This window comes from Biomphalaria glabrata, chromosome 8 (assembly GCF_947242115.1).
Source record: "Biomphalaria glabrata chromosome 8, xgBioGlab47.1, whole genome shotgun sequence".
In the NCBI taxonomy this organism is placed as follows: domain Eukaryota; kingdom Metazoa; phylum Mollusca; class Gastropoda; family Planorbidae; genus Biomphalaria; species Biomphalaria glabrata.
In genome coordinates, this window is record NC_074718.1 from 36002740 (window position 1) to 36023676 (window position 20937).

General features: G+C 32.9%; 1 protein-coding gene across 1 annotated transcript; it reads left to right on the forward strand.

The window, feature by feature from the left end:
- LOC106059424 (LON peptidase N-terminal domain and RING finger protein 3-like) lies at positions 1–17062 on the forward strand. The gene is made up of 10 exons (XM_013217052.2): positions 1–718; positions 5936–6177; positions 6887–7169; positions 7550–7699; positions 8919–9247; positions 10256–10377; positions 11056–11226; positions 11583–11773; positions 11900–12147; positions 12378–17062. Exons 1-10 carry the CDS (start codon positions 121–123, stop codon positions 12411–12413), a joined length of 2370 nt encoding a protein of 789 aa, XP_013072506.2. The 5' UTR covers positions 1–120; the 3' UTR covers positions 12414–17062.
- Positions 17063–20937: the final 3875 nt, after the last annotated feature.

A 20937-nucleotide genomic window follows, 5' to 3' on the forward strand; every position in this document is an offset into this window, starting at 1 on the left:
GAAATTGTTTTGCATTTCTATATTACATGTGTGCCACATAGATCTACATCAACTAGGTTCTGTGTTTATAGAAATGTTTGTATAATTACGTGGATTATATTATGTTTTTGATTTTCTAAAATGGTAGACTTGGCAAAAGAAGCATTTAGCACTAATAATTTTGGTCTTGCTGTTGATATATATGAGAGAACTATTCGAGAGAATGGACCGACATTGGAGTTATTTTTAGGATTGGCCGATAGTTTGGCTTTAGGAGGTAACTTTGCTAAAGCATTTCAGTCTTACAAATTTGCTTATAGATATGGGAAAGTTACACCTGAAAAGCTAAAACATTTAGTTGCCAGTTTGATAAAGAGCGTAAAACAAGATTTGGATCATGTGGGATCTCAAATTAAAAAGAAAACGTGTTTGTTTACATGCGGATATTGTCTCGGACTACTAGCCGACCCTGTTACTGTACCCTGTGGACATACGTTTTGCAGGCATTGTCTTGAGAAAGATAAATCAAACTATTGTGAACTATGTGGAAGTGTGAACTATCGAGGCAAACTTAAACATTTAAATTCCAATTTTGTTCTTACTAATTTAATAGATAAATGGTTTCCAAATGAATGGAAAGCGGCTCGGTTAAAAAAGGATGGAAATGAATTTTTTGCTAAAGGCAGTAAAGGGAACTTGATACATGCCTTGACGATGTACACTGAAGCAATCGAAGTTTGTAAGTATTTAAAATAGACTATTGATATAATTTACATAGATACATAAGATCAGACAACTATTCTTCTTTTTAATCGTTTCATGATTTGGTACTCTTATTTTCAAAACTTCGTTCTTTTTTTCCCCATAAGGTCATAGGTTTCATAATAGTTTCTTGTATAATATTTAGATCTAGGTCATTGCGCATGTCATCTGCTAGCTGTGGAGTGAAGAGTAACCCACTACTGGGTTATCCAAGCTATTTTTAACAGTTATCTTATATAAGAGTTTTGACATAGTTACATAAATCATGCATTTAGAATAATTTAGATGTAATATGGATACATATTTGTACTTAACCTAGGCATAAGAAGTGTAAATGCTTACTAGAATTAGATATATATATATTATTATATATAATAAAATTTCATTTAGCAAAACACATTTTAAACAACAATACATAATCAAATAATCAAAACTTATATTATTGAAATTAAATTTAAATCATATGCCAGGCATTATGTCATAATCATTCATAATGTGATTATGATTTTCATTGGCCCACATCCTAGGACGGCTCTATGGCTTGGTCTACTCTGTCCCTGTAGCCTATGCATATGGGTAGGGGGGTTTAGGACTACTGTCAGAGTCTATAGTCTATCAACTGATCTTTTTCAGGCCTGAAGTTTTGTTGTACTAGATCAGGGATGGGCAACCTTTTTCTATGGAGGGCCGCATTAAAAAAAATTTGAAATGGGGGGGGGGGGGGGCGCATATATAATATGTATTTACAGCTTAGAAAATACAGCTACCTGACTTTTAATTTAGATTTATAATGTATTCTTTTTACACTACCAGTTGAGGAATAACAAGATTTAACTATATCTGAAACTAATTTTATGAACCTTTGTTTAAATTTTGTTATTCCCTTTTTACATCACTACAATTCATCACAACAATTCGGTTTTACTTAATGTAAAATATTTAATTTTACACTTGTGCATAACGTTCCGGAACTGTGATGGAACTAGCTAACTAGTTGTTATCCTTGTGACTGCTGTCAAATTACAGTCTGTCAGCATCGAGTTGTTCTTACACTTGTTTATTTTTAACCCAAAAAAAAAAATGCTTTTTCATGATTTATGTGGACCCAAATAATGTAAAAATTTAGCATGAAGTTTTTTTAAAGTGTGGATATAAAGCTTCTGGCACCCATAAAACTCCAGTGGAAGGTCATAATTTTCTTGGAAGTATTTCTTCTGGAGCTGAATCAGCTTCTGTCCTAAATGGTGAAGTGAGGATATTGAAAACTGTTTCAAGATCTTGATGTCTTATAATTTGCATTTCAAATTCAACAAGTCCTGTACATTTCAACCATTTTACTAGAAACCTTTCAGCAAAGGAAAATGATTAAATCTGTTTTCACTTGCTTGCCCGGAGAAATGGAAAAGTTTTGTTTGGAAAGATGCACATACATTTCATGTGCAAGCAACTCATTCCAACATTCAGAATGAAAAACATGTCTGTCTTCACTCTTCATTAGAAATATTAGTAATAAAGTCACAGTCCTTCAAGGAACATAACAATTTCTCCCTTGAGATCTCATATTCTTCTCAACACTTTGCCCATGCTAACTCAGCAGACACTACTGTGAAACCAAACATCGGAATGTTTTGTTTCCACATCTTCAAGTACTTCTTAGAACTGCGTGTGGTTAAGACCCCTAGCTCTGATAAGTTTGATCACTGAGATAATTGGGTCAATAACATGTTTGATATTCAATGCATCCTTGGACAAACTTTTCCGTGTAGAGTTTATGGTTGGGATATATTTCTTTAATTTATTAAAAAAAAAATTGTTACTCATTCCAAGCACGGCTCCATCAGTTGTTACACTTGCCATCTTGTTCCAAGCCAACCCAACACTTTCAACACAGTTCTTCATAGCATTGAATAACTACTGGCATAAGTTTGTGTCTTTGACTGAATGTTTTGAAATATTGCCAATAAGCGTAATCTTCATTTGCTTTAAACTTTGTAGAATGACATGCAGAGACATTGTTTCTTTAGCCTCTTCATCAGAAGTGATAAGAAGATGTTTAAATTTCATTGTAACTTCATTATATGTTTAATCTGTGGGCACACCTGAATTCTGTGGGTGTTCGCGGGCCGCATAAAACACTCTGGGCCATATTTGCCCACCCCTGTACTAGGTGAATGGTTTTGTGTTTATAAATAAATGCTATTTTATTAGATGAACTCTTTCCATAATTATTATCCATGCTCCGACTATAATTATCCATTTCGCTAATTTGTTTTTCACTACCTGTTAAGATTTAACTTCAATAACCTTTTTGTTTGTAATTAGAGACTGTTTTATGTGGTATAGAATCAAAGGCATGTCCTTTTATGATAAAACACATGTTTATATAACCAAAATGAAATTTTATTACAAAGCTTATATATATCAACTCATTCTGTCTGTCTGGCCAAAGGTTTGTACACGTTATTTCTCACACCCAAGCACAATTATTTCTTACTTCACAAAACAAGAATCAATTTTTAAAAATAAACAATTAGTTAATTACCTATTGGTAATTAATTATTTTGCTTGGTATCTTGAACAAGGGAAAGAAATTGATTAGGTGGCATAAGTTAAATTATTCCTCTTTATATTTGCTTTAAAGTTTGAAATTAACAATCTATAAAACCTTCTATATTCATAATAGCTTCCCTGGCATTGTGGTAAATGTATTAGCCTGAGGCGGCTAAGGAGGCTTTAGCCCTTGAGTTAGAATTCAGGTAGTTCACCTTAAGAGAGAAAGAGTTAAGATTGGAACTTTTCTAATTTTAAGGCATTTGGGAAATTTCACCACTTTAGCTTTTTAAAAAATGATTTTTAAAAATGTAGAAACACTTTGGCATTTCTGATTCATTACCAATAAAAAAAAACAAAAAAACAATGCATCCAGGATTTCATAAGTAAGGATGAAATTGTTATATACATTAAAAGGTTGATTATCCAGATTAATTGGAAACAGGGTCTGTCTGGATACTAATTGTATGGATCACCAAATGCAGAATATTATAAATTGTCCATTTCACCAATAATATTTATAAAGAAAACTGATATGGGGGTATCGGGCCATACATAAAAATAACAAGAAGTAAAACTATAATGCTATTTAATATTCGTTACCCTAATTCTATAATGTGCATCATCTCTTAGGGTTACTTCAACTCAAGTAAAGGGGAAAAAAAATTAGGACAGGCATAAAATAGAGCAATAAGGTTTATAACAAATTCACAAGGAATTCGAGTAATACTACTCGTAAAATTACCAAACTTTCAGTCACTTCTTGAGAGAAGACAATAATGTTAGTAACAATAATGGACAAAACACTAATCCACCCTCTGTCAAATTTTTTCTAGTGGTGTTTCCCCCCCCCCCCCCCCTCCAAATAAAAAAGTGTCATTCGCAATCCCCTTACCTGCTGAGGGCCTCTTGGAGGACTACTGTGGGGTCCGAGAGAGTTTTAGTAATGTAATGAAAAAGATTCTGGTTTAATTTTGCATTTATATTAAAATTATATTTAGTATCCAAATTTATGCAATGAATGTTCTCTAAAGCTTGTCCTTTTTCTTATTTCTTTTTATTCCCAACATAATTTTTGTGTTTTGTATGCTAGAAAATGTTCCTCTTAGAAATAGAATTAGGGATGCAGTAGGTTTTCCCTCCATACACTAAGGAACTGGAGAATTCTGTGAGCTTGTACAGTGGAGTTGGATGAAGCTCCAGTGCCAAGCATTTTATGGCATTATGAGCATCAGAAATTCTTTCTCATGGTGTCTCTAACACCTTTTCTCATAGTAATTTGAGAAAATTAAAAGAAAAATAAATTTTGAAGTGTTTTCTTCCAATCAGAGCAACTTAGTATCCTAGCAAAAAAAAAAAAAAGGAAAGTAACAGGTCAAATTAATTTTAATAAATAAGGAGGCTGCACTGGACAATACTATTATGTGAGGGACATTCTAGTTACACATAGCACATATATATATTGTTGTAACTCTCTAGGTTAGGCACTCAATGTAAGGCAGGCAACTCAACACAGTTTAACAGGAAATAAATACAGGTGTTTATTCACTAGGACAAACACATAACATCCTTCAACTTCCTCATAGTCTTGCTACTAATTTACCAGTCCTTTAGACAGCAACCCGAATGTGGACCAACAACAGCCTTCCCAGCTTCGCTCCAGGTCTCTTTCTACAACCTTCAGGCAGCACAAAAGCTGGCTTCTTAGTTTCCAAGCATTCATACTCTTCACAATCCCTGATGCACTGTTCTTCTCTCTATCCTAGTGTCTTCCTGTTTACGTTCACTAGTGTGCTAGTGCGCACCTCAAGCACAAGCACTGGTGCAAGGCAGGGTTACAACAATATATACATCTTTGATGGGTGTGATTGTAATAAGATAATCATGTTAACATAAGATGTTTTGCCAGAGACCTTTTTTTTTTTGTTACACTAAAGTTGTCAACATAATAAAGTACTACATTCAAAAGAATTTAAACCATTCTGACACTAGAAAGTCAAGAAGAATCACATTAACAGAGCAAGAGACATTTTATTATGTCTTTGTCAAAAGGTTTTGATTTTATATTGTTTCAGATTCATCTGGCAAAAATGGTATTATAGTAGACATTTTATAAGGTTATACAAGAAGAGGAAATGACATCACTAACGTAAAATATTTAAATTTTTCAAACATTGTTATTAATACCATTTTATGAATTTGCTGAAATGGATTTATAAAAATACAATGTTAATAGAACTTTTTGTCTTCACCCCTCTTTGTCATGATATCACCTCTCTCTCAACTGGATTGGGGGGAGCCCCACAGTTTGAGAAGCATTTCACCAACTCATAACCTACAAATTTTACAAAAAGATAGCCTTTAAAATAAAATACATAAAATAGCTTCTGTCTATTGAAATATTAGGTAACATTCCTTCATCTCTTATTAATTTTCTCTTTTGTTTCTTTTGACCTCTCTCTATTAATCTTTCTTTTGTCTACCATGTGTTGTTCATCTCATAGCAGTCTTGGTCAATGCATCCACCATTAGTTGGAGTATGTATCTCATCTCAATTATAATTGTAAAAGTACTTTGAAAATTAATATTTGAAACAATTTTTCAGTTATGAATGATGAAAGTTTCTATTTAAATCTTCATCTAGCTCCTAATGATCATCTTCTCTGGAGCAACCGTAGCCATACCCATGCTTCTCTGGATCAATTTGAAGATGCTCTCGCAGATGCTGAGATGGTAATAAAACTAAAGCCCCAGTGGCCAAAAGGATATTTTAGAAAAGGATTTGCAGCATATGGACTTGGCAAATATGAAGATGCTGCTGTGGCTTTTTTGCAGTGTCTTGCATTAGATCAGAAAGCCACCTCAGCAAAGGATTACCTTTCCAAGGTACTTATAACATTTTTTCCTCCTATTGAAATGAGTTATGTTAAATGAATTAGTTTTTAAATTGTTCAACCTTGTCGGATTGAACTTAGTTTATTGCCTCAATGTGCTTAATATATTGAAATACCAATATAGCATTCTGTGTTCATGAACTGTACCAGTCTATGGCCATGCTTACAAGTAAAGTCTAAGTTGTGTCAGGATTAAAAAAATTTTGTTAAAATGAAATCACCATATTTATTAAGAAAAATTGTTGGGTTTTTTTAATGATATAATATCCTATACTTGTATGCCTTTGCATTATGCTCATTTACAATAATATTATCTGCTGCCTTTTGCAGATAATCATTATAATATATCCAAGTCCTTATTATTTTTCTCATTAGCAAATGGCCATAAATGTATTCTTCTGTTTGCAAATCTTATGTTCCTCAGCATATTTTATTAATTTTAACTTAAAAAAGAATCATAATGTAATGCTATTCTCTTCTGATTAAGCATCAGTGTAGCTATTATGAAATAGGTAGATCTAGTTATCTTCAAGAAAATACAATAATGACTGTAGTAAGTAGTACATTTGCATGCAGGGGATATCCCTAACCACTAAGTTGTCTAAATAAAATATAGTATACTTCCCATTCAGATGCTTTCATTCATAGTAGATCTTCATATGCCATTTACAACATCTTTAATTTGCTTTATACATTTGCAGGCTCTAGACAAAATCTTATCTGCTTTACCCCCTGATGACCCCAAAACTGAAGCATTGCAACAGAGAAGCAACCCTACATTGTTGCAAAAGCTAGTAGAAAACAATTTTAGTGGTCAGCTTCTGCTACCTGACATTACAAATACTCTACAAGACTTGACGAGAGCTGTGAAAGATGCTATCAGTAACACAGGCAGCACTTCCTATGAGCCAGTGCCGCTCTTGGAGTCAAAATATAAAGAACATTCATCAATAGATAAAGGAACTGAGTCAAATAAATTGAAATGTAAGTATGACAAAATTCACTGATGCTTTTTTAAAACAGTACACAGTCAGGCCTCAACTTTTTCTTTAAACACATGAACTAGTGTACTTTTTTCACATTTCTAAACTTCAAATAATCATGTGACTTATGGAAATCTACATTAACTACATGCAGCTGCAGTGTTTTTATCCAGGGTTCTAAAAGCAAGGATCCTTAATTAATTTTAAATTATGTTTATTAACAAAGATAACCTGTAATGAGCTCCATTTAAATTATTATCAAAAGACATTGTACATGTTTTTAGAGAATTGGTCCTATCATATGGAGTAAGAAATGTTTTTAAAAAATTTTATTTTTTTTTTATTTTTTTTTTGACAATTGTTTTTTTTATAATGACTCAGTACCAGATGGAAGCTCATTGGATCATTTAGAGAGTCATCACTTATTTAATTCTGCAACATCTTCACCTTTGCCAAGAAAACGTTCAAGAAACCCAAGTCTGACTCAGTCTCCACTCAGTCCCACCCACTCTTCACCTCAGAAATTATCTAGTAAGTTTTAAGCTAGTGACTTGTATATTTTCTTTAGTATTCTACTGTAAAATAGTTGTATGATATTTTAATTGAGATTTCATAATAAATAAATTAAAAAAAAAACAACTACCTGTGGTGATTTTAACTTTGTAAAGGGGTAAATTAGGTGACCGGTCATTTCATCCCTGGTCACTTCATCCCTGGTCACTTCATCCCCCGGTCACTTCATCCCCGGTCATTTCATCCCCAATTAAATATTTTATTTATAAATACGATTATGTAGAATGCTTTTTGACATTTTATGACTTGTTACTAATGCGTTTATTGTGTTTCCTCTTCCACTTTGTTTTCTTAATGAGAAATCTTATATTATATGGTTAATCTGGGTGTGTACTTAGCTATAGCGCTTCTATTGGATGTGGGTGTTTTAATATCATAATTTTATCCGGATCAAAGGCCAAAGTTTGGTGGAAGTAGTAAAAAATTATTTGAGAGATACTTTCAACATAAAATATCGTCCACATGAATGGATTAATGGTAGACAATGTTGGTAGCAATCAAAATAGTTAAGAATGTATACTTTTTCAATTTTTCCAGAATCTGTTATAGACATGAATGCCTCTTCTAACAAGGCTCAGCTAGCTAGTGTAGTGTGGTGAAAGTACGACCATGTTTCACTTTATTTTATTTTTCAATCACTCTTTCTTGAAAATGGGTGCATCATTTTTAGCCTTGAAATAAGGTTTTATTTTTTTCTAATAAAGGTGGAGTTCACCCATCCTTGTGATATCATGTCGTCTGTATAAGTTTTGCTTTAATTCCTTTTAAACATTAACGTGTTACAATTTTGTCATTTAAATAAAAAATAAATACATTAAATATTGCTCATTTCATGATTTTTAAAATTATAATTTGTTAGATAAAAATGATCAGATGATGAAGTGACTGGGAACCATAAATTATACCTGAACTCATCATTGGAACCTCAAATTCCAACAGCCGTTTTTTTTTAATGGTGCATTTTTTATTTATGCAACTATAGCCTACACTTTTTTTTAAAAAACCTACTTATATATTTTGTTGTTTGTTTTTGCAATGCAAATTTTATTGATTTAGCTTTACCTTTCCTGTAATGATACTTTCAACATAAAATATCGTCCACATGAATGGATTAATGGTAGACAATGTTGGTAGCAATCAAAATAGTTAAGAATGTATACTTTTTCAATTTTTCCAGAATCTGTTATAGACATGAATGCCTCTTCTAACAAGGCTCAGCTAGCTAGTGTAGAATCAAGTGCCTCTTCTAACAAGACTCTACTAGATAGTGTAGAACCAAGTGCCTCTAATAAAAAGACTCAGTTAGCTAGTGATCCCATGTCAGCAGATAAAATCGTGGTCAAACCAAAGGAAAGAAATGTGGAAGATCTGGAGTGTGGTTTGTGTTACAGGCTTTTCTACCAGCCAGTCACCACTCCTTGTGGTCACACTTTTTGTCGCAAGTGTCTAGATAGATGTCTGGACCACACTGTTACTTGCCCAATGTGTAAAGGAAACTTAGCAGAAGTAAGTTCATGACTTTGCCCCTCTAATTTAAAAGATATAAAGTTCCTAATGCTTTTTATTGAAAATCACTTGCCAAGACTCCTCTTACCCTGTTTCAGATCTCACAAAACACTTTAACTTTTGAAGAGAGAAAACTTTAAAAGCTAATCAAAAAAAAATATACAAAAAAAAAAAAACAACTTCAAAGAAGCTCAACTCATGTTTAAAAAAATATATATAATAAATAATGTGTAATGAATCCGTCATGTAATAAAACATGTCATATTGTGTTTTCTAGCTAGGAATTTTGTTTTTGTGTATTACTTCTCTGATTTTAATTTAATTCAGATCATTAAATTATTAATTTATTTAAGATAATTTTTTTTTACCAATTTTAATATTGCCAGCTATGTTAGGATGTTGAGTTAATAAACCCAGTGTTTAGAAATACAAAATTGTATTCACCACTCACCACCAGCACTACATAACTAAAATTATTCATATTTAAAAAAAAAAAAAACATAAATAATATTTATTTTATTAAACCTTTATTTTTAAAACTTTTAACATTTCCAAATATCACCAGAAAAATGTTATCAATTAGGAGCAAAAAAAATGAAAATTTAATTATAATTCTGTTATGATAGAATTTTAGTTGTACATCTTCTATGAATAGAACAGTTTTAGGAATATGAATAGATTATTTTAGACTTTTGAATCAAACTTGTCACTGAATCAGCATTTAAACAACTTCAAAGTTATAAAACTTAAAATAATTGTGAGATAAGAAATTTGTTGCAATATTGTGTTTAAATTGACTTTTTTATTATCATATTAAACAATTCATCACAAATAAAATTACATATTGATTATATGGCACATTTAGGATCATGCACTCTGGAACTCAATGAAAAAATTCAGTGTGCCTGCTCTGTAAACAAAGATTATAATTTCAGTTGTCATTTAAACTTCTGTAACATTATATTCTTTAACTCCATAATTTGCTTATACATTTTTTGTGTACCACAGTATTTAGCAGAAAGAAGACAAGCTGTGAATATTGCCATTGAAGGTATTCTAGAGACCTACTTCAAAGAGGAATACTTAGAAAGATGTAGAATGAATGATGAAGAAATGGTAGAGTTAATTAGGCAAGTATTGTCATACTCAATTTACTGTCAGAATTAGATCTATGAAGTTCTAGGAAAAACATTGTTTTTAAAGATTTACTTAATATATATACTAATATATATATATATATATACATTGCTTTTTTTTTGTGACGGTACGCACAGGTATGGCATACCAGCACCTTTTTCGAAAAAATTATTACTTTTCTTGTATTTTAAAGTTTATTATTAATTTATTAGTAGTTAAAAGTTAGGCAATCCATCACTGAATACTGACACCTATTTCTTTACAAAAAAAGCACTGTGTTTATATATATAGAGTGCAGAAGTCTGTTTTAAAAAAATTCTTAAGATTTCATGTTATGTGGTGGCTTAGTAATACAGAGTAGAGCTGATGAAGATTTTAATCAGGCTAGTGGTAATAATGTGGAAAAGAGTAAAGACCACAAATAACTTGTTTAGTTATTATGGGGAAACGTAACTATTAAGAAATGCCACCTGAATCATAATGCAATGGTTTTGAAAACAAATTCTTGTATTTTTGTCAGTGTTTTGAAAACAGAAAAATAGTTTTTGCGATTTAATTTTAGATTTAACCAAAATGTCTAGTTTCCTTCAGTGATGATATTTTTCTTAGATTTTCCAAAAAGTTTCAAGTTAAATTCTATTGACTAATTTAATTTTTTTTATTTACTACAGAATGGGAAGTGGACAACAGTCTGATATCCCTGTGTTTGTTTGTACATTGTCATTTCCAACCATTTCTTGCCCTCTGCACATATTTGAGCCACGTTACAGACTAATGATTCGGCAATGCATGGAATCAGGAAATCGTCAATTTGGCATGTGTATGCACATGCCTGATTCAGAGTGAGTGTATCAACATTTGCATAATTATCTAAGTGGAAAAAAAAATTCTAGAACTAATTCATCTGCTCATTATGAACAAATATTTAGAAGTTTATAACTTTTTTTGATGTTTAGTCTTATTATGATAATAACAAAAGCATGGAACAAATAGTTGATTTATGAATCAATTACTTTCTTAATAATATGTTGTTGTTATCTTGCTCAAAATAGTAAAATTTATTATTTGGCTTGAATACTATTTTTAACAAATTAAAAAACAAATCAATGTCATAATATTTATTGTGATTGTTGACTAGTTTATTTCTGATCCAATTCAAATTAATTTGATCTTACTGATTGTTCCAATCTTCTATCAGCTCTGAGTTTTCAGACTTTGGTTGTATGCTGGAGATAAGAGATGTTCAATATTTTCCTGATGGAAGATCAGTTGTAGACACTGTCGGAGGAAGGCGCTTTAAAGTTTTAAGCCGTGGGAAACGTGATGGTTACAATACAGCTAGAGTAGAGTTTCTTTCTGATAAGCCAATCACAGGGGAAGAAATGTTGGGTAAGTAACATCATTTATTAATATCAAAAGTAACATCATTTATTAATTTCAAAACTAAAAACTGAATGACAGATTATTATATCATATTTTGATTATAATTTATTCCAATTTTGTTCTCTGGTGAAGTTGTGAATGCACTTCAGTTGGAAATACACTCTGCTGTGCAATACTGGCTGACCACAGTTCCATCTTTTCGTCGGAATAGAATTATACAGCATTTTGGTGAGCTTCCAGAACCTGATACCAATCCGTCTACTGTAAATGGCCCTAACTGGGCCTGGTGGGCTCTAGCTGTGCTACCATTAGATCCTCGAGTTCAGTTGACCATGCTTGGAATGTGCAGCTTCCAAGACAGACTACTTGCACTGAAAAAGGTTTGGTTTTAGAATCTTTGTAAATAGTAAAAAGAAAAAAAAGTGTTGGCAGAAATATCCAACCAACTATTTGTATTTTAGAGTTTTAGGTTCTCTCATTAAATTCAAATGCTTTTTTTTATCTTGAAATTTATTTTATTATATGTAAACTGCATACAGTTAATTAATATTTATTTAATTGTAAACTTTTAATCTTAATTTCTTCACTCCCTTTTATTTTTCTTCCATAGATAATTGAGTATTTAAACAGAAGGTCATGTCATTGACTAATTTCATGTTTTTTATGGCAACTCATAATGGCTTCACCAATCAACTTGCTGGTGGCAGCCATATCGCTTGCTGTCATGGCTTTATATTGGTTGAGATGAGACATCATTTGCCAACTGCTAAATCAGCTTCAACATTTAGTACTTTAAAATACTGATATTTAATTAAAACACCAAATTGTGAAGATTGTCTTATCTGCGATTCTTTGTATTCAGGTCAAAGTATACTTTATATCAATGTAATGATAGTTTATACATATTTTATGAAAATCTGAAGCATGTGGGTTTCACTAACACAAGTAAACAGGACAATGGTATCTTACATTAATTATCTTACCAGATTAAAAAAAAAAACAAAAAAAAACTGAACTTTTAATAAAGTTTATAAAACATAATGAATAGTTGTTTTCTCTCCAAGCAATTATCAATATAAAATGAATGTGTACATCTGACAAACATTTTACATTCAATTAAAGTAGTCATGGCCATTGTGTCATGCAACTTTTGAAATGAAAATAAATATATAGCTTAAATTTACATAATATTTAAAAAAAATAAAAACATAAGTGACAATATTTTTAGAAATAATATCATTAATAGTTGGCAATATTCCCAATTTAAATCTAGGAAATGCTGCTGATAAACCATCAAACACTCCTTTCTCACACTATTCAATTGTAAAGAAAAAAAGTTTCTAATAACTTTTCACTGATTATCATCACTTGTGTGAAAATCTTTCACTGACATTTACCACAAAAGTTTTTAAAGCTTATCTTGAAGCTTGTTGCACACCATCAATTGTGTAAAAAAAAAAAAATGTTAAAAGTGTAACATATTCAAACTGAGCAGAAACTGATATTAAGCTTGCGTCAATTGTATTTGTACAAATATGTTGAGTTTGTAACATATCATAATTGTATTTTCATTTTATTTAGATTCTATTGTTGCTAATCAGTTGATTTTAATAGAGGCAAAAATAGAGAACAAAAGAAAATGCTTACTTCATCCTTCTGTTTCTACCATGAGACTGTTGTGATGAGCTGTAGTAGATGCTCAAGCACCAGGTGTGAGGCCCAATAAAGCTTGGTGTCTTCATCTTTATGTGTTGCTTTCACTATGTCCATCTGCCTTTTTCTTGGTTATTCTTTTGCTCTGAATCCCTATTGCTTGATTTTACGCTCTCAGGGCTGGTTAAGTGACTAGCTTTCTTATTTGGCGCCAATAGTACTTTTTTTTTTTACTGCTCTGTCATGGATTTGTTAATAAGATTGATACAATTCATCCCCCTCCCAAATCAGTGTGAATTGTAATTCATAAAAGGCTTTGTATGTTGTCTATAAAATTGTTGATATTATAATAATGCTATAGTGCATGAAGAGTTATTGAAAAATGTAAAGTGTTTTTGATTGATGACATTGGATTAGCTATTGAACACAATTGCCAGTGAAAAAAAACTGCTTGCTCTAGATGAGATACAACTCAAGATGGTTTAACAGTTTGAAGAAGTCCATAATATTTGGACATTAAAAAGTGTTGTCTCCCTATTTTGTTTTTACATTGTATTATATTATTCTCTAAAACTTATGAATTCAAATGAACCAGCACTGTCTGTAGTGCAAGTCTTACTTCTCTATCATGAAATGCTCTTAAGCTTTCTATATAAAGAGCAGTTGACACATCTGAATTGAAGTATTCCATGATGAGATAGGATTTCTGCTAAGGATATAATGGTTTCAAAAAGCATCTAACATGACATTGTAAAAGTGTATCTGCTAATACTATTGAGAAATATCACTACTTGCATTTTCCAATTTTCTTTTGACTGTCTTGACTAGAGTCTTCAAGCCCCCTCCTTTATGACTCTTGTTACTGCTGGTTTGTTGGTTGATATACCAGTCACTAAACTGAACGCTCTTCCCAAAAGCGCCTTTACCAAATTGTAATGCTTCTCTTTGCTCAAAATTAGCAGTAATTATTCAAAGCAAAGTTTGTCTGTCTAGCATTCATACTTCTTTACCAACACAATTTATGTGTGAACTAGAGTTACAAAAAATAGTGTGAAATAGCACACGCTTAGCACCTTAAAACTCTCTTATTATGCAATACATTTATAACAAAGAGAAAAAGAAAAATTAGAAGTCACTAATATATCATTATACATTTGTGTTTAAATGGAAACAGTTATAATCTATTTGAAGCAAGAACTGTCAAGGGTGTACTCTTTTAAAATGTATTAGTTTTGCATTGCACTTTTTTTTAGTTGTGTATAGAGCTGTATTTTGTTTGAGATTTTTGTCTACTTGGTCAAAGCTATAGGATCTATTACATGATAAAACCTTCCAGATTAGTTTTATCAGCATAGCATGTGACTTCAGAGCTCCTGCCTACATTATGCCATCTCTATTACCTTATTGAGTAGAACCACCAGACAAACTTGGTCAGTTTTATGTTTGAAAAACAAAAGAAAGGTAGAGTCATCTGATTTGTAAGACTGAGGAGCAAGTGCTGATGATATGGTTAATACATTTCCTTAATATGCACATTTTCATTTACAGTGGATGCATTTTTTTTATATATATATATATTTTGTGTTTTACAATTCTGTTTTTCTATATTTTTGTTGTATGTTTCATTTTACTCTTTAATATATGCAACATCTATTGTGTTCACTTTCCAACAGTTCAAATACTTTAGTGCAGAGGTTCTCAAACTTTTGACCAGGGGACCTTTTATATAATCAAAACTTACACATGGACCCCTAAGTGAAAAAGCTATATAACTGCATAGTACATAAGTTACTTGTGTAAAAAAAACATTTTTTTGGAGAAGTGTTTATTGAGTTTATAGGTTTGTTTACAATAAAAGTATAGAAAAACTAATGACTAGGATGATGCTGATGTGATTTCATGAAAGTAGCAACCACAATTCTCCTCAAACACACATTTCTAATCTTTTTTTTTTTGTGATGTGTTTCACTAATATGGCAATGATTCCATGTGGTGCCAAATAAGAAGACAGGAAAGCAGTCAACATACTTGTGTGTGATGACCCATACTGCAGAATATAAAATTGAAATCTGTTTTTGTAGACAGAATTTGTGGTAACTTTTTTTCAAACATTGGTTTAAGTTCCTTGTTTGTGGATATTTCAATAAGCTGCTCCTGCGTTAGTCAGAATTTATTTGTGATAGGGATCTGAGGATGTTCATGCGCAAAAGGATTCAATACTAAGTCAGGAATATCCAAGAATATATTCAAATCTTTGGTTTAGGACAGTTTAGAATAGGCCTAGAACGTAATAGACATAAAACAGTAGTTAGGGGCGAGTTGATTGTTATTAAAGTTACCTGATCAGATAAACTGGCTTTTAGTGAAGAAGTTATTTCAATTGTATGCACATTTCATCTTTCAGTCATCTCGTGGACCCCTGGGCCACAGTTTGAGAACCACTGCTTTAGTGCATCGTATAAAGTGACATATATTGAAAAACTACTTTAGCCTTTTTTTTTTTTTTTTTTTCATTATTTAATGTATCTTCCTATGTTCCCAACACAGTAGCTGAATCAATGTATCAATTTGTCCTGTTCAAAGAGTCTTAAATACATAAATCAAAATTAATTTTCCCAATAGAAAGATTGTATTTTAATTAATTAATTACTTGGAAGGCATAAGTGAGAAACATATAAATATTCCTTCAAATACATTTACATAGTATTATATTATAGGACTTTTTTTTTTTATTTTATCATGATCATAATGTATGAAGTAGCACTTACTTCTCAAGGTTAATACAATTATCAACTGCTTGACTTTGTATGCAATTATTGTTTTTGTAATAACATGTATATATGATCCTGTCCAATTATGGAGTCAAAAGTAGATCTAGACTCCAGATTTATGTGTGTGTCAAAAACAACACTTGTTTGTGTATTCTACCATGTATTTCACTGGGCCAATATTGTGATAAACTTTTTCTGGTCTTGTTATTTATTATTTTGACTATCTACTTTGAGTAAAAGATAATAATGATAAACATTTGTCTTGCTTGCATCTTAAAAGTGAGAAATGACATAAACATGGATCTGGTTGAAGACATATTTATTTAATTTTATTTTTTTTTTGGTATTTCATGGAATATTTGTGATAAATTTTGTATTTTTGTGTTATTTATAGCTTCTTTTTTTTATACTTTTTTTAAAAATTAAAAACAAAAATATATGCATATTAGTTTGAGTGTAAAGATAACATCCTGACCACGTGGTGTTTGTGTTTTACTCTGTCCTCAACATAGTTCGAGCCCTGCATGCTACTGATGCATCATCCCCTGTTATGTAGGAGGTTTGGGCTATTGCTAATAAAAGTTATCCAAGGAATGGTTTCAATCTAACAAACATAAATAGCAAGAAAGAAACAATGGAAAATAGTAACAATGCAGACCTAAGATAAGGTAACTCTTTAGAGTTGATTTGAACAACATTGTTGGCTGGCATTTAAAATGATTTATGAAACTTTGCATTTGGATTCTTTTTTTTTTTTTTTTTTGTTTCAGCTATCTTCAAAAGCTTTATTCTGGTGTCAGAATGTATAGGCTAATTGATATTAATTTATGCAATAATTTTGAAGTCATGAAATAAACTTTGTCCTCAAAATTTTTATCTGTTACTCTTTTTTTTTCTGTTTTTCATACATTTCTCTGACGCTTGAGATTTGAAGAAAACACTTCATCATTATGTGCCCTGGACACACGTCAAAGGCCATACTCTTGACTGGATTGTTAAACATGCAAGTGAACTTATAGCCAAAATCAATGTCTTAGACCAGCGATGCCCAACACAATTCAATCTGCGGGCCATTTTAATTTCCAACACTAGTGTCTCGAGCAACATGATGGAAAAGATACAAAAACTTAATGAAATTGGCCTGAAACTATTTTATTTCAAACCGAGGATCTAGTACTTACATTGAATTATTGGGATGTAGGCCTATGGATTTTCCCTTTACACTTCAAAAAATGGCGTGAGTTCTGTTTATATTTTGTTATTCTTGTATTTTTTAAACCGCCACACTTTCTTTATAAAAACAAACATGTTGGCTAGCAATGATATCGTGCTACAAAAAGTAAAGATTCTTTCACTTTGCCTTGTAGATTCTATTTCATGAACCCACAAATGTTAAATGCGTTGGTAGTAATCTATTAGAAAAAAGCGAGGGCCCTAACGTAGGTAAAGATACATTTTTTTTTTGGGGGGGGGGGGGGGCGTGATTGTCTATATTTTGTGCCGATGTTTCGGTGGGCCGGATGGAAGCACATCGCGGGCCGGATCTGGCCCGCGGGCCGTATTATGGGCATCACTGCCTTAGACCGTGGCTTGTCAGGTCAGTTTCTTGTACACTTTGAAATGCGACTATCAAAAACAAAAAAGCCAAAGAAAAACGTGACTTGCCTCCTTCAAAATGGAAGTGACCTATTTGTTGTTGCAGCAGAGCAACACAGACGTTCTCAGCAATTACAATTCTTGCTTGAAAAAGTTGCTGGATAGCCATGCACCTCTCGTCACTCGTACAGGCTCAGTCAGGCCATCTGCACCCTGGATGACGGAAGACTGCCAAACTCATTCGCCGACGTGCCGAACGTACATTTCAAAAGAAGGTCTGATGATACATCGACAAATCTACATCCTAGAAAAAAAAGGTGAAGCGTATGATTAGAGACGCAAGGCTAGTCATATACGACAAAAAATCGAAACTTCTGAATCTTCAAAGGAGCTATTCGGGATCACCGCTGAAATGTTAGGGGGAGCTAATAACGTATCTGAACTCCCTGATTCCTTCAATAGATTCTTCATTGGCAAGATTGAGCAGATCAGAGATGACATGCCATCCCTCTCATCACAGCTTGACCACTCTCCAATCTTTCAAAATTTTCCTTTTTTGCAAATTTCAGCGTGTATCTGAAGATTATGTCAAAAGTATTATTTTAAAGATGCTAAATAAGTCATGTAACCTTGATCCCATTCCAACTTCCTTGCTCCTTGAATGTTTAGATGAGTTTGTATCCACAATTACTAACATTGTGAACTCTTCACTGACTTCAGGCATTGTACCACAGCAATTTAAGCATGCACTTGTCAGGCCCTTATTAAAGAAATCCAGTCTTGACCCAGAATATCTAAAAAAAAAAACTATCGCCCGGTATCAAATTTTCCCTTCCCGTCAAAGCTTCTGGAGCGCATCGTGTTAGCGCAAATTATTTCTCATCTTGAAAAGTACTGTCTCTCGGAAGAATTTCAATCTGCATATAGGAAGTGCCCTAGCACAGAGACAGCAGTGGTCAGGGTACTAAACGTCTTACTTCACAATTCCGACATAGGCCACATATCAATACTTTTCATGTTGGACTTGTCCGCAGCCTTTGATACGCTAGACCATGAAATTATGATGGCCAGATTCTCTGCCACTTTTTGTTTAGGAGGAATCGTCCTAATGTGGCTTGCTTCCTACCTGACTGAACGCACCCAAAGTGTCGTTGTTAACGGGTCACATGCAACAAGTTTACTCTTGAAGTACGGAGTACCCCACCCAAGGATCAGTTCTAGGCCCAGTACTGTTCACTATGTATACATATCTACTCAGCGGTGTCATACGGCTTCTTATACCACTTCTTTGCCGATGACTCACAGTTATACGATTCCTCAGTAGGCCTACCCTCAGAGGTGTCGCATCTGGTAGAGAAAATCAGCGGTACCGTTGCAAGGGTGAGCGATTGGATGGTTGAGAATAAGCTGAAGATGAACGAAGACGAGACAGAAATAATTAAGAAATAATTAAGATTGGCACTCGGAACAACGTCTCAAAAGTCGAGATCACAGATTCTCTTTTTATCAGGTTCCTTATGTCCATGTAGTGCTGAATCTTGGTGTTTTCTTAGACTCAACACTATCTTTCGACCCACACATAAGTCAGCTCTGCAAGGGACTTTATCTGCAGCTGCGCAGATTAGGCCAGATCCGACCATATTTAACAACGGAGTCAGCAAAAAAGCTAGTTGTGGTATTCATACTCTCCCGCCTTGACTATGCAACGCCGTGCTAGCGGGTATACCTGATGACAGAATCGCCAAGCTGTTACGTATTCTGTCCTTAGAAAAACAAGACGAGATTCTGCTACTACGCTGTTGCGTAAGCTCCATTGGCTTCCCGTGAAAGCGAGAATCGATTACAAGGTGGTTAAGTCAACGCCTTCGACATAGTCACGGAGGTCGCTTAGTGGGTTATCGCTAGGCGGTGTTGTCGTTTCCAGGGTCACTGGTTCGGGCCTTGGTCGGCGCAGTCCCTTATTTTCGTGGCATTTAATTCACTACTTTCTCTCTTAAAAACTTGGTCCCTGGTGCTGCTATTCATTTATGTTTAATATATCCTGTAGAATCAACATGTCTTCTCTTACTCGCGTTGAACGGTGCTCTGATGCGCATCATAAGTGACGGCGCGGGAGCGGAGTTACAACAATATTCATTGAATTAAGTATATCATGTCTATGTTTTGTTTTGTTGATATGGTACGCAAGATAATAAAGTTGTTTCCGCCATGATGCTAATGATAAATCCAGTTGTTTACTTATTGTTCACTGTGAACCTAGATCTTATTTAACAAAATCATTCTATCTAAACGCCCAATATTCTATTTTATTGCCTTTTTTTTTGTGCGTTTTAATATACGAGTTCTGTATAAACATAACATTTATGTTGTTTTTTTTTCTAAACTATCTATTTAAATCAAGAATCTATGCTGGTTTGTTGGTTGATATACCAGTCCATACAGGGGCGGACTGGGTATCAAAATCGGCCCGGGCATTACCATATAAACCGGCCCACAAATGGCATGTCATATATTTTCGGTGGGGGGGGGGATTTTTACCCCACTTTGTAATTTATATATATATAATATATATATATATATATATATATATATATATATATATATATATATATATATATATATATATATATATATATATATATATATAGTGTGTGTGTGTATGTAATTAATCTTCATTACATTCTGATCTTTCATTCTTTCAAACGTCTTTTCTACCCTAGAATACTCTCTTCCTATAATTAGTGGGAAGACAGTACACACCGCCAAAGGGCAGCTGAACCAAGCATTATTTCCGTTATTTTGAGCTTTAAAAAAATCTACAGTGCAATTAGCCTGCTACTCTTTCGCTAAAAAAAATTCAAAAACCAAATTTGCTATTCAATGGAGTCCAGCGACTGGTAGAAAAGGATAAAATGCTTTAGTTTTTGTATTGGAGGGGGAAGGGAAACCACAAAGCCCCTTTTGGCTACGCTCATGAAATTTGGTGACTGTAGTTTGCTTAAGTTGGCTGCACTGGGGCAGTAAGTAAAGTTTCCCTTTCAGACAATGAGGTCTGAGGCAAGTGATGGTTTGAAGACTCTCCCCTTCCGGCTACGCCCATGTGTTATATTATAGGTGTAAGCCAGATTCTCTACAAAATGTATAAAGTTT

Coding starts and splice junctions, on each gene's coding strand:
- LOC106059424 (XM_013217052.2), top strand. CDS start 121: ATGGTAGACTTGGCAAAAGAAGCATTTAGCACTAATAATTTTGGTCTT. Junction 719..5,935: donor CACTGAAGCAATCGAAGTTT/GTAAGTATTTAA, acceptor ATCTTCATCTAG/CTCCTAATGATCATCTTCTC. Junction 6,178..6,886: donor CAAAGGATTACCTTTCCAAG/GTACTTATAACA, acceptor ATACATTTGCAG/GCTCTAGACAAAATCTTATC.